Genomic DNA, 12,923 nt, shown 5'->3' with positions numbered 1-12,923 from the left:
ATTTATTTTATTTTTTCCAGTTACATGTAAGGGTAGAATGGGCAAATTTCTTAACCTTTCTAAGCCACAGTTACTCTATGAGAGGACCAATGGTGAAGCACGTTGCCCATCTCCTGAAAAAGACAGAAGGACTCAGGTTGCAGAATAAGACACATTTTTGGACATAGCCAATATGACAATGTTGTTTTGTTTTGTTTTTTGGGGGCAATGAGGGTTAAGTGACTTGCCCAGGGTCACACAGCTAGTAAGTGTCAAGTGTCTGAGGCTGGATTTGAACTCAGCTCCTCCTGAATCCAGGGCCAGTGCTTTATGCACTGTGCCACCTACCTGCCCATATGAATGTTGTTTTGATTGATTATACATATTTGTTACGAGGGTTTTGTTTTTCTTTTTCTTAGTTGGGGATGAATGGGTGGGAGAGAGAAGATAAATGATAAACTCTTGAATGTGGTTGTGAAAAAGAAATAAATAAAAGAAGCTCTGTAATTCCAGGAATGCAGCCCTGGCCTCATCTGACTCTGCCCCGGGGTCTCCTTGGAGGATAGGATGTAGATGGACCTGGATGGTGCCTATGGCAAGATTGGGATGGTAGCCCAGTTGGTTGGGTTTCTTGTATGTTGGGAAGCTTAGAAATCATCTGGTTTAACCAAGAAATATTTCTATTTCATATGAGGACAATGTCTTCATCTCAAGACTTTGGCAGAATTTGGAGCAAAATTGACAGGGCTGAGGAAGATACCTTTGGGCACTGGGTCTCCCTAGTAGTTCTTGGGTCAAACCAGGCAGGCATAAAGTGGATTCTATTATATTACATGAAGAAATCCTTGGGAAGAGTGGCAATCAGGACTCTTGGCTTCTACTTCTGACTGCCACTAACTCAGGGTGTGACTTTGGGCAAATCACATCATTCTGAGCCTCCCATGTCTTCTTCTGTCAAATGAGGACTTTTGGATGAGGTGACCTCTGTGACCCCTTCCAGCTCTGATGTCCCTCCCCAGAGTCACCATCCCTTCTCTCTGTTCCCCATCTTGCCTTTTTTGGGGAGATCAGCAGTTATCCTGACATTAAGGTTCTAAGCCTCATACCCTAGAACTTTAGAATATAATCATCCTTTTTCTCTTCTCTCTTCTTTAATCAATCTGCCAACCCTCTGCCCTGTAGAGATTCTAGGCTGGGGTTTGAGGAGGGAGGCCTAGGAAGGAAATGACTGCGGTCGAGACAGGGAGCAAATCCAGGAGTGGGGATATCCCAAGGCTGGCGGAGTTTCATCAATAGACCACAAACACTCACCAAGCTTTACGTGTTTAATAAAGTTGTTAGGGATCTGATTCCAGGAGAGGAATGCGAAGTGAGGCCTGTTTCTGCGTCCTGCTGGCTGTGGTTCAGTTGTATCTTCGTTGGCCTTTGCGAGTCAGGCTTTGGATGGAACGGTAACGGATCCTATTTTTTCGGCTTTTGGAAAGTCGTACGGCCCGCAGGACTCCTCTGTACATGAGGCAAAGCAAGGGGAACCTCATACAAATCAGGAAGGCTCTAGAAATGGGTCCTTTCTGCTGGCTCCTAACCACCCCCCTGCAGACTTAGCCCAGCCCGCTGAGCCAGGATGGGTCACTGAGGAACACTGAGGGCAACGGGGATACATATGGAAGCTGTGGGAGGAAACCTGTGCCTCCCATGCAGGAGTCTCCGTATCTTTCAGTGCTTTGAGGTCTGTCCATCTATCCACCTCTCCCACCTCCAGCACCATCCATCCATCTCTTTTGGGACCCGTTGTGTGCTCTGTTACCTCTTTCTCTGCACTATGGGGTCAGCAGAATGGAAAGAATGCTGGGCTCGGGGTCAGGACACCTGGCTCTGGAATCTGGCTTGGCTACTTACTTGTTTTGTGACCCTGGGTTAGTCACTTCCACTCTCTGGAGGTCTGGTTCCTCATCTGTAAAATGAGGAGGTTGGGCTGGATGACCTCTAAGGTCTGTAGTAGCTCGAAATCCTATGAGTCATAGAATCTGATAGTGGTGAGGGATGGGGAACTCAGGGGCCATGTGGCCTGGAGGCCTAGAGTGTGTGTGTGTGTGTGTGTGTGTGTGTGTGCGCCCCATTGGTATCCACTCCTTTATTTTGGTTAAAAGATACATTGATCACTCAATAGCAGGATTACAGATATCAATGCACACATATATACATATATATATCTATAATATATATATAATATGTATCACGCGACCAACAAGCTTTTGTTAAGTTCCTGCTACTATGTACCAAGCACAGTACTAGATGCTAGGGATACAGATACAATGAATTAAGCAATCCTTACTTGCGGAGAGCTTACGTTCTAATGAGACACACACACACACTCTCTCTCTCTCTCTCCCTTGTTTCTCTTGTGTCTTTCTTTTTCCTTCCTCCCTCCCTCCCTCCTTTCTTTTCTTTCTTTCTTCCTTTCTTTTCTTTCTCTTTCTCTCTCCCTTCCTCCCTCCCTCTTTCTCTCTCTTCTTTCTTTATTCTTTCCTTCCTTCCTTCCTTCCTTCCTTCCTTCCTTCCTTCCTTCCTTCCTTCCTTCCTTCCTTCCTTCCTTCCTTCCTTCCTTCCTTCCTTCCTTCCTTCCTTCCTTCCTCCTTTTATTTATTTATATATAATTTTTTTGGTGAGGCAATTGGGGTTAAGTGACTTGCCCAGGGTCACACAGCCAGTAATTGTTAAGTGTCTGAGGGTGAATTTGAACTCGGGTCCTCCTGAATCCAGGGCCAGTGCTCTATCCACTGCACCACCTAGCTGACTCTTCCTCCTTTCTTTTCTTTTTTCTTTCTTTCTTTCTTTCTTTCTTTCTTTCTTTCTTTCTTTCTTTCTTTCTTTCTTTCTTTCTTTCTTTCTTTCTTTCTTTCTTTCTTTTCCTTCCTTCCTTCCTTCCTTCCTTCCTTCCTTCCTTCCTTCCTTCCTTCCTTCCTTCCTTCCTTCCTTCCTTCCTTCCTTCCTCCCTCCCTTCCTTCCTCCCTCCCTCCTTCCCTCCCTCCCTCTCTCCCTTCCTTCCTCCCTCCTTCCCTCCCTCTCTCCCACCTTCCTTCCCCTTTCCCCTCTCTTCTTCTTCTTCTTCTTCTTCTTCTTCTTCTTCTTCTTCTTCTTCTTCTTCTCTCTCTCTCTCTCTCTCTCTCTCTCTCTCTCTCTCCCTCCCCCCCCATCCATCCCTCCATCTATCTGCCAAAATAAAGGAATGGGTCCTCACAATATGATGACTCATCTCATTCACAGAGAATGTCTCGATAGCAGCACTAACTCACTAGCCTTTGTGGCCAGTCATGCTCCAACATAGACCTCTCATGATTTTCCTGCACTATTTCCCTCTCCCACCCCACAAAGTCAAAGGCATTCAGAACTCCTCTCATTAGACCTTCCTTCCACACTCCTTCCTGGGCAATATTTTCTATTTGTTCCTTTGCTTCCCTTTTCCTCCTTCCTCTCTTTCCTGACCAGGACTGCTCAGTGAATAGAGCACTGAGCCTGAAGTCAGGAAGATCCAAATTCAAATCTGGTCTCAGACACTTACTAACTGTGAGACCTCGAGCAAATCACTTAACCTCTGTTTGCCTTAGTTTCCTCATCTGTAAAATGGGGCTAATAATACCTCATAGGCTTGAGAGGATCAAATGGGATAACATTTGTAAAAGTGCTGAATACAGTGTAGGCTTTAATAAATGTTTATTCCCTTCCCAGCCCATTTCTTCCAATGGGGGAGTCAGACTATTCTTTTTTTTATTTTGTGAGGCAACTGGGGTTAAGTGACTTGCCCAGGGTCACACAACTAGTAAGTGTTAAGTGTCTGAGGCTGGATTTGAACTCAGGTACTCCTGACTCCAGGGCTGGTGCTCTATCCACTGCAGCACCACCTAGCTGCCCCAGAGTCAGACTGTTCTTGATTTCCAAGGGGACAATTAGGTAACCTGGTCTCTTTATGGTACGAATGTGCCAATGAGAGAGGGATGGAGGGGACTCCTCCTCAGGAACACTCATTTGCTTTCTATCAAGGGATTTCTGAAGATGGGAAACAATAATCATTCAGCCTTTCTACTCGACTGCATTAACTTCGAGAAATGAATAGAAATACATAAACTAACACAGATAAGACTGACGAAAAGTAATGCTGTATGTCCCTGGGTCTGGTCCCTCTCTTTGGGCCTCATTTACCTCCATTTCTTTTGGTTTGGATGAGTCACTTCACCGGTGTAGGGAGTGTCCATTGAGGAAAATCTACCAACTAAAGTCAGAAGCTTTTCTAGAACCTGCAGTCACTGAAAGGTTTGGACATTCCCAGAGTTCCATAGCCAGTATGCACCAATCAGGACTTGAACCTAGGGCTTCCTGGTTTTGAGGATAACTCTATCCACAACCTCATGCTGCCCTTTTCCCTCAGCTTGAAATGGGCATAAAAATAAACCCAGAATCCAACTCAAGGGTTAGTGTTTAGAAAATGCTGTATAAACCTCCAGGTCTTGTAGAGAGCTTTTATTATTATAAAAAAGTGTATGTCATTTAATGGGAAAGACATCATGGAGTAGTGGATGGAAAGTGGACTCTTTGTTGTAGGGGGTGGGGGCAAGCTGCATTGGTAGAGGTCATTCTTTACCTCCCTCCATTGAGGAAATCACAGTTCTCTTTAATAAACAATGCATGTGTGTACACATACACACACACATATGCATACATATACAATATACCACATGTATATGATATTTTATATGTATATACATACACACATGTATACAGACCCATATATGTCTTTATATCACATTCTATTGCCTCTTAAAAAGTTACATTTTAAGACTCTTAAATTTTCTTTCCCCTTTAGAAGCCACTGAAGCCTTGTGCTCTCATGAGGGAGAATTCTATCACATTCTTGAAAAATAGTTCTTGAACTTTGGTTAAACTACTTCAAGGAATGAGGGACAGGGGCAGCTAGGTGGCACAGTGGATAGAGCACCGGCCCTGGATTCAGGAGTACCTGAGTTCAAATCTGGCCTCAGACACTTCACACTTACTAGCTGTGTGACCCTGGGCAAGTCACTTAACCCCAATTGCCTCACAAAAAAAGAAAAAAAACCAAAACAAAACAAAAAAAAGGAATGAGGGACTAATAAATCAATAAATAAAATAAATATAAAATACATAAAAGAAAATAAAAGAAACAAACGAATGAAGGAACAAATGAATGAATGAATAAACAAACAAACAAATAAATAAATGAGGGAAGTAATAAAACTGCCCATTCATGTAAAGGGCAGTTGTTATTTTTAGAAGGATCTTCCTTATGCTGAATTGGAATGAGACATCTTGTAACTGTCACTCAGACCCTAAAGAAGTCTGGACAGAGGATGAAACAGACCCTCCGCTTTGGGGGCAACAGGACTTGTTTCTGCAGCCTCCAGCTCACTTCACCTATTGGTCCATTATACCTTCTTCAGAAAATCACCCATTGATGTAAACTCTTCCTGCTTTTTGCTCCCTCTCTACAATTACTCACACTTAGCCTTTGGGCTGCCCTTCTCTGGCTTGTCAAGGATGTGTCTATGGTCACAGTGGCTAAGGTAGAGCTGTGTGTGTGTGTGTGTGTGTGTGTGTGTGTGTGTGTGAATGTGTGTGTAGCCCCAAGGAAAGAGACACCAAAAGGAGGTAGGGGGAATGTTCTGGGTAGCTAGCACTATCCAAGGCCTCGCAGTTTACTACAAGGCGGCAGCTACTTCTCCCTTACTATTCCTGAACTCAGCCCCATGCTTGCCTAATAGCATCACGGCCAAAATTAGAATTCTGGGAAATCTCCCACCTTTTCCCCTTAGGGGCAGTCATGGATACCTGGACAAATATTCTTAGCTCCCTCATCATCATAACTCACATTTCCAGAGCCTTTAAGTCTGACAAGCCACCATTCTCATCCCAAGCCTGTGAGGTGGGTAGTAAGAGTATTAGTTCTCATGATTTACAGGTAAGGAAACTGAGATTCTAAGAAGGTGAATGCATTGTTCATGTCAGTGTGCATCCAGGGCAGTAGGAGTCTGAGATGGGCCCCTGAACCTAGATCCATTAGGACATGATACTTTTCAGCTGTTAAACAGGGCACGGGCCAGGGGCCTGAATTAGATATCTCTGAGATCCCCTGGGGAAGCAATACCCACTCTGCTCCAACAACCCTCTTTCCCCTGACACAGCCACCCAGCAGTTGGCTAGTGCTGTCCGGGGCCAGCCTCAGAGCCAGCTGCCCCTGCCAACCAGGATGACAGTGATGAGGAGGTGATGGTGAGAAGGATGATCTCCATTTTAGAGATGAGAAAACTGAGGTTCACAAGAGCCAGGACATGCTCCATGTCACAAAGGGAAACAGCCACCAAGCTGATACTGAAACTTGAGCTTCCTCACTGCCAGCCTACATTCTTTCCAAAGCTGACCCCTCACAAACTAAGTACCTGATGTCTCCTTGTTTTTTCAGTCCAGCCCCCAAGGCCCCTGAGGCTACTCACTTGATGTTCTGTCGACATAGGACTGGAGCCAAGTATAAAGCCATGGTCTTGTTCCATCAGCTTCGAAGTTAGCTCTTGTTTTTCTTGTCCCCAGCGCCGGGCTGAATCTTCCAGCTGTAGCCCCAGAGAGGGACGGAGAGTGCATCAGGAGGCTAGCCAGAGGGGATGGCACAGCAAGTGGGGACTCCCTGCCCAGGGCAGATGTTAGGGCTTATAATGGTAGCTGGGGTGGGAGACTGGGGAAGGGGAGGTAGGATTCCAACTCTAAACCCTATACTCCCATGATTCTTTGAGCTGTTGAAAAAGGCCCTGGCCCAGCCTCTTGGACTCATGGGCTCCATCCAAGGTAATAGGGAATTGATTATGCTATGACTGAGTTATTTAACTCAGTTTCCATTCTGTCGTATTCTGTCTCATATATTGTAGGACCATAGATTTAGAGCTGGAAAGAAACTCAGTGGTTATTGAGAACAACCCCTTCATTTTGGAGGTATTTGGAGGAGATCATGTGGGGAGCTCCATGATGTTACTCCCTTTCCGCTGTCATCTTCCCCCTTCATTTTACAGATGATGAAATGATGAGGGACTTCATTCCATTCTTTACCCTTGTCCTACAGTAGCAGTGGGCACCAGAGCCTCTTTCTCCATAGACACCTCTCCATGTTTTATTTGTGCCACTGCTACAGCTTGCCTTATTGCTCCTGGGTCTAGGATCATCGGGAGCAATGGAAGACTCCAGGTGACACCATTTGGTCCCAACATTCTTCCTGACTCATTCTACTGTGAATCTTTAAGCCATGGTCATCGAGGCTCCAACTTCTTGAGAGCCCTGACCTCTTTCTCCTCTCCTTTATCTAGGAAGACTCCATTGAGAACTCTAGGCCTCACCTACCTCGCTCTCCAAAGTCCGAATACGATTTTGCGCGCTCTCCAATTTGGCCATGAGATTGAACTTGTCTGAAGTGCCGGAGAGGAAGTCCTGTTGGCAAAAGCACAAATCTGGCCAATAGGGGAACCACACTATTATGATTTCACTATACACCCCAGGCAAACTGAGACCCAGCCAGAGTAGGTGACCTTACAGAGGTTACCCATTGACCTCTGTGGAGGTCATGTAGCATGTGGACCAGAAAGTGAGTCATTTTTAAAATCAAGTAAAGGCCACTGTCCTGGGCATGAGATGACCTTATGACTCGTCTCAGTTTTAGCATGTTCCACTGAACCATTGTGACCTTGAAGATAAGAGTCTAAGGGCTATGGCCTAAAGTTGTAACTTGGCAGGGACTAGCCCAACCCTTTAGTTTTCTAAATCAGAAAACTAAAGCCCAGGTTGTCCAAGTTTTCAGGGATAGAGCCAGCATTCAAATATAACTGCATAGTTAGTCCTCCTTCCATGTAGACTATGTTCCCTAATGATCTACTGAATGACTTTGGTTAAGTCATCTGAGCTCTCTTGACCTTAGTCTACTCAACTGTAGAATGATAGAATCCTACTCCACCAACCTCAGGGAATAGTATGACAAGGGATATGACAAATATGACAATGGAGAGGAAAGAACTTGCAAAAGTATAAAATGCTATCCAAGGGACTGTTAGGAACAAAATCTTGACATAACACATTGCATTTAGAAAAGGGGTTTGTGTGGCCAACCTGGTGGGAATCCTGGAAAATATGGCTCAGGAGGTGACTCGTATTAAAAATATTTTATTGTTCCAGTTACCAAGAATTCTGCTCAAGAAAAAAATATTCCCTTAAAACTGAGGGTTTATCTAACCAGATTTTAGCTCCAGAGAAGATGACATAGGATAGCCTGAGGAAAAAAGGGGGAGGTACCCTAGAAAGAGGTTTAAAGAGTGATAAACAAATGTCATCAATTTGTCCTCACATCAGGGAAGTCACTTTAAATCTGTAAAAATAAATCTAAATTGTAGAACATTTAAAATGCAAATTTGATCTAGAATACCAAAATGTTGCCATGTAGAGATCCCTAAAAAGACTGCTTTAATGGAACAGTAAGAATGGTGGTTGGTCATGATGTCAACTGTACGAAACACAGTTTGCTTGAAAAGTTTCTTCTCTTAGGTTGACTGGGTTCTGTTAAATCTTATATACCTTGTTCTTTTACTCTGTTAATCCCTTTATAAGTGTAAAAGGAAGCTTTGGTTAGAGCATCTCCTGTCCAAATGGTCACAGATTCTGTCTTATCGAGGTCTGAGTTAAGGACGACTACATATTGTTATATTAAGATGCCAGTGGATTGGAAGAGAACAGTGCAACTTCTCTTCTAATATGTTGGGTTTCTTTTTCCTGGGGTGATAATGGGCATGTTGGCATGTTTCTGGGTTGGGAACAAAGCGGGAGAGAATCTGCTCTGGGTATTCTTTCTTGGGAGAGTCTGAGGGGGGCAGTAGGGCACTGAGGTCCTGGATCTCGAATGAGCCTCATCAGGTGATGAGACCAATTGGATCTCTGAAGGGCATCCCTTCCACCCAGAAACTGTTTTAGGCACCAGCTTCTTTCCTACTGCTTCTATTTCTCTCCTCCATGGAGACTGTAACCCTTCCCTGGCAATAAGGGTAATGCTGTCTGTTCCTTACTGTAGAATCCAAAGCAGTGCCAACCATCCTGTCGGATATAGTGGTCTATTTTCTAGTACAGGTGGAGCTAACTTTATTGGATCATGGTGCCTCTGAAAAGTTGCATTTAAGTCACATTTTCTGGTGTAGAATGAGACATGCATTTTTTTTTGCACTTGGCCTATTTGGGAATTTGTTTGACTAATACAAATGTGTTACAAAAATTTTCTTTTCTTTTTTCCTTCAAAGGTAGGGTAGGTGGAGAGAAAGTAATTTTTAAAATTTAAAAAACATAATTACATTAAAAAATAAATCCTATTTATGCAAATCAAATAATTGTAAATGTACTTGAGCCCACTACTTAAAGGAACCCTGTACCAAATGCTTGTGTAAAGTGAAGATTCATTTTGTAAAGCAAAGGTTTTCTACACATTCTGCCCCTATTTATCTGTTGCAGAAGTAGGATTTCTGTATATATTAGGTTTTTCCAAAGATTTTTTCCAAAGAAGGGCTCATTTTAAAAAACTTTTCTTGTGAAGTGAAGAAACAAATCCCTTGCCCAAGAGCTGATCCACTGTACAAATTCAGACCTTTGCCCATTGCTGGTTTGCTCAAAGGGAAATGCCCACCTATGCACGAGCACCATGGGAACTGAAAATGGGCAGAGTGAATCCCTCAGGTCTGAGGCACCCACCTGTCTAAGGAGACTCCCCAGGTGTGATGAGTAGGTTGGCTCATCTGTCTCTTGCAGCCTCTCTGCCAAGTCTCTGGCTGCTCCCTTCTCCCCAGGGTTCTCCTGGGACTGTGGAGAAAGGGCTCTCCAAGTCTCCCCAGGGATCCCAGGAGATGTCAGGAAGGGGAGGGAGAACTGGAGGAAGGGAGTGCTGAGAGGGCTGGTGTGGGGAAGACTGGGCATGTGGCCCTGGGAGTGGGAACTCAAGCCTCTAGATTAGGGCTTCTATTGGCTTCACTGAATGGACTTAGAGGAAGGGATGGGAATGTTGGGGATAGAGGGTGGGGAGGGCGGGAAGTGCTGGTTCGGGGTTGGGTCACCCTTTGTCACAGGACCCTGGGAAAAGGTGGAAAGTGAAGCTCTCACATGGAACCACTTTCTACTCTAACCACTGGCCAGTGGTTAGAGCTACAGACTTCACACAGGCACTTATGGGGAGGAAACCAACTTATTCCAACAGCTGGAAGATTCCAGGAGACCTCTATAAAAGCAAGGTCAAAGACCTTGGCCTAAACCTGTCACCCAGACTACACTAGGAGTCCATGGGCCACTATAGGCCTTCTCAGGGTATCTGGTGAAAGGACCCTTTGTTCTCTTGGTGAAGATATGGGGACATGCATGGGAAGAATGGTCATGCAGAGTGGTAGAACCAACTGGAAATTGTAACAGGACTAGAGAATTCCTGACCTGACAAGCAAGGCCATAGTCCCATTTTTCTCATCTCTGAGGTGGTCCCAGAGCGCCCAGACATGCCTGGTCAGGCTCCTTGTTCTATATTCCAGCCTTTCCTGTGATTGACTTTGGACTGGACAGTGGTTGGTTGCATGCAGCTTGTGTCTTCCTACTCTGAGTGGGAGTTTGGGGGCCTGGAGCTGGTGAGTTCGCATGCAGAGGACAACGCAAAAGCATGCTTGTGGATTGGCAGCCCGGGTTCTTACCGGTAGGGCTTGCTGCTGCAGGATGATGGGGGAAGACTGGTGGCGGTTTTTATCCAACTCACTCCGCAGCCTTGCGTTCTCGGACAGCAATATGGAGTAAAAGTCAAAGGGCACACTCTCCCCCATGGGGCCTGGGGAGAGAAGAGTGGCTAGGAGGGACCTAACATGGCAATCCGCTTATACCTTCCTATCGCACTTAGGTTTTATGGTGTATTCCAGTTCTCTGGGTATATCTCATAACCTCCTACTAGACTATAAGCTCCATGAGGACAGGGGTGGTGTCTTACCTGCACTCCCTCCTTACCTCTGATGCACAGAGTCCCTCTTTTCCTTTAAGATGCAGCCCAGGCACCATCTTCTGCATGAAGCCTTTCCTGATTCTCCCAACTGCTTACTAGCCAAACTCCCTTGTATGGGACTCTTGTATATATTTGCTTTTATATTCACTTGATATTTGTTCTGTTTATATTTTTATATGTACTTGTTATCTCCCTCATTAGAATGTAAGTTCGTTGTGAGTTCGGATTGTTTCCTTCTTTGCACTTGTACCCAGCAGTGCATGGTACATAGTAAGTGCTTAATAAATGCCTATTAATTGAAGATCTAAACTTCCTAACTCTTCTAGCACCTAGCATGGTGTTCTGCACATAATGAGTACCTATTATGTATTTACTGAATTGAATTGAGTTGGGGGGAAGGGGAAGAGAACATCTGGGAAATGGGGTTGCTATCATTCCTTTCTAGTTTAGCTGCCCACATCTAGCTTCTCCTCTTCCAGTCCATTCTGCACAGAGGGGGCAATGTGGTGTTGTGGGGAGGAATTCCACTGCGTTTGGTGTCTGATGCCCTGAGTTTCCTGGCTTTATTTCTGTAGCCTTGGGCAAAATGCTTCTTTTCCCTGAACCTCAGTTTCCTTATCTATAAAATGAAGGATTTCGATTTTGATGATCTCCAAGGACCTATTTGCCTTTAAAATCCACGATCCTATAATTCTTGATATGCTGCCAGGTTATAGAAGACTTCTAACTGGTAAGCCTTCCAATGTACTATGACTAGCCTGGCTTAGTGTTCGAGATGATATGAGGCTGGCTATTTCAATTACCCAGTGGAACAGGGACTTGGATGTTGTTTTTTGTTTGTTTGTTTGCTTTTTGCAGGGCAATGAGGGTTAAGTGACTTGCCCAGGGTCACACAGCTAGTTAAGTGTCAAGTGTCTGAGGCTGGATTTGAACTCAGGGAGTCCTGAATCCAGGGCTGGTGCTTTATCCACTGCACCACCTAGCTGCCCAGGACTTCGATGTTTTGAGGCTTAACTGCCCCACCTCTCTAATAAGCAAACTATCCTTCAAGAGGCAGAAGAGGAAATGCTTACACCAGATTCTTACCAGGAAGGAAGGATTGATTGCTAAAAGCAGGCAATATGGAGATCTTAAAGTTTGCGATAAAGAGAGAAAAGAAAACCTGATTCTAGTGGGACATGTCGCCTAGTTTTTGGGAGAGCATATTTCAAAGAGTTCAGAGAAAGGTAGGATCCAATGGAGAAGTCAAAGAGGAAAGGAAGTTCTTGAGAATGAAATTCTTAAGCCACCAAGGGAAAAAAATTCCCATAGGAAGGAAAAAGGGGAAGCTAATTAAAGAGGCCAATGTAGATGCACAAGGTGATCATTGACCAACTTAGATTTTTAAAGGACATGTGCCGAAGATGGAAGTAAGAAAAAGTAATGGAGAAGAAACACCAAAGTTTGGCAAGGTATGTTGTTAGAAATACTAAAGCTTATAACAAGCTAAAGCTTATAAGGGATACTAAAAACAATAAAAAACTTTACTGGGCAAAAGAGAAGAAAGAGGGTTATGCTGTCTTGGGGTGCAGCAGACAATGGGGTAAGGGAATAAGCATTTATTATCTCATTTCATCTTTATAGTCACCCTGCAAGGAAGGTACTATTATTATTCCTATTTACACTTGAGGAAACTGAGGTAAAAAGAAGTAAAATGGCTTGCCCAGACATAGCTAGTAACTATTCGAGGTTGGACTTGAACTAAGGTCTTCTTGACTCCAGCTCTCTACCCAGCTGCCCAAGTGGTAAGCAAATGATTGAAAGGAGAACTTGTAAACTCCGATTTTCCTTCAATTTTCTCTGCCAAGGAGAATGATATTTGAATTGGCACAGA

The 12,923-nt window shown here is 44.4% G+C and overlaps 1 protein-coding gene across 1 annotated transcript in view; it reads right to left on the bottom strand.

Moving 5' to 3' along the window:
• Nucleotides 1-1,440: 1,440 nt before the first annotated feature.
• Nucleotides 1,441-12,923, bottom strand: part of CCDC33 (coiled-coil domain containing 33) — a 248,658-nt gene continuing 237,175 nt past the window's right edge. The window contains exons 20-24 of the mRNA XM_043980303.1: nt 10,752-10,882; nt 10,052-10,149; nt 7,396-7,555; nt 6,504-6,617; nt 1,441-1,485 (exon numbers count right to left, since the gene is read on the bottom strand). Of these exons, the coding sequence (XP_043836238.1) occupies nt 1,441-1,485; nt 6,504-6,617; nt 7,396-7,555; nt 10,052-10,149; nt 10,752-10,882 (548 nt within the window). The remainder of the gene's footprint in view (nt 1,486-6,503; nt 6,618-7,395; nt 7,556-10,051; nt 10,150-10,751; nt 10,883-12,923) is intronic.

Source organism: Dromiciops gliroides, chromosome 2 (assembly GCF_019393635.1).
Source record: "Dromiciops gliroides isolate mDroGli1 chromosome 2, mDroGli1.pri, whole genome shotgun sequence".
Lineage (NCBI taxonomy): Eukaryota > Metazoa > Chordata > Mammalia > Microbiotheria > Microbiotheriidae > Dromiciops > Dromiciops gliroides.
This window is presented reverse-complemented; position numbering and strand designations above follow the sequence as displayed.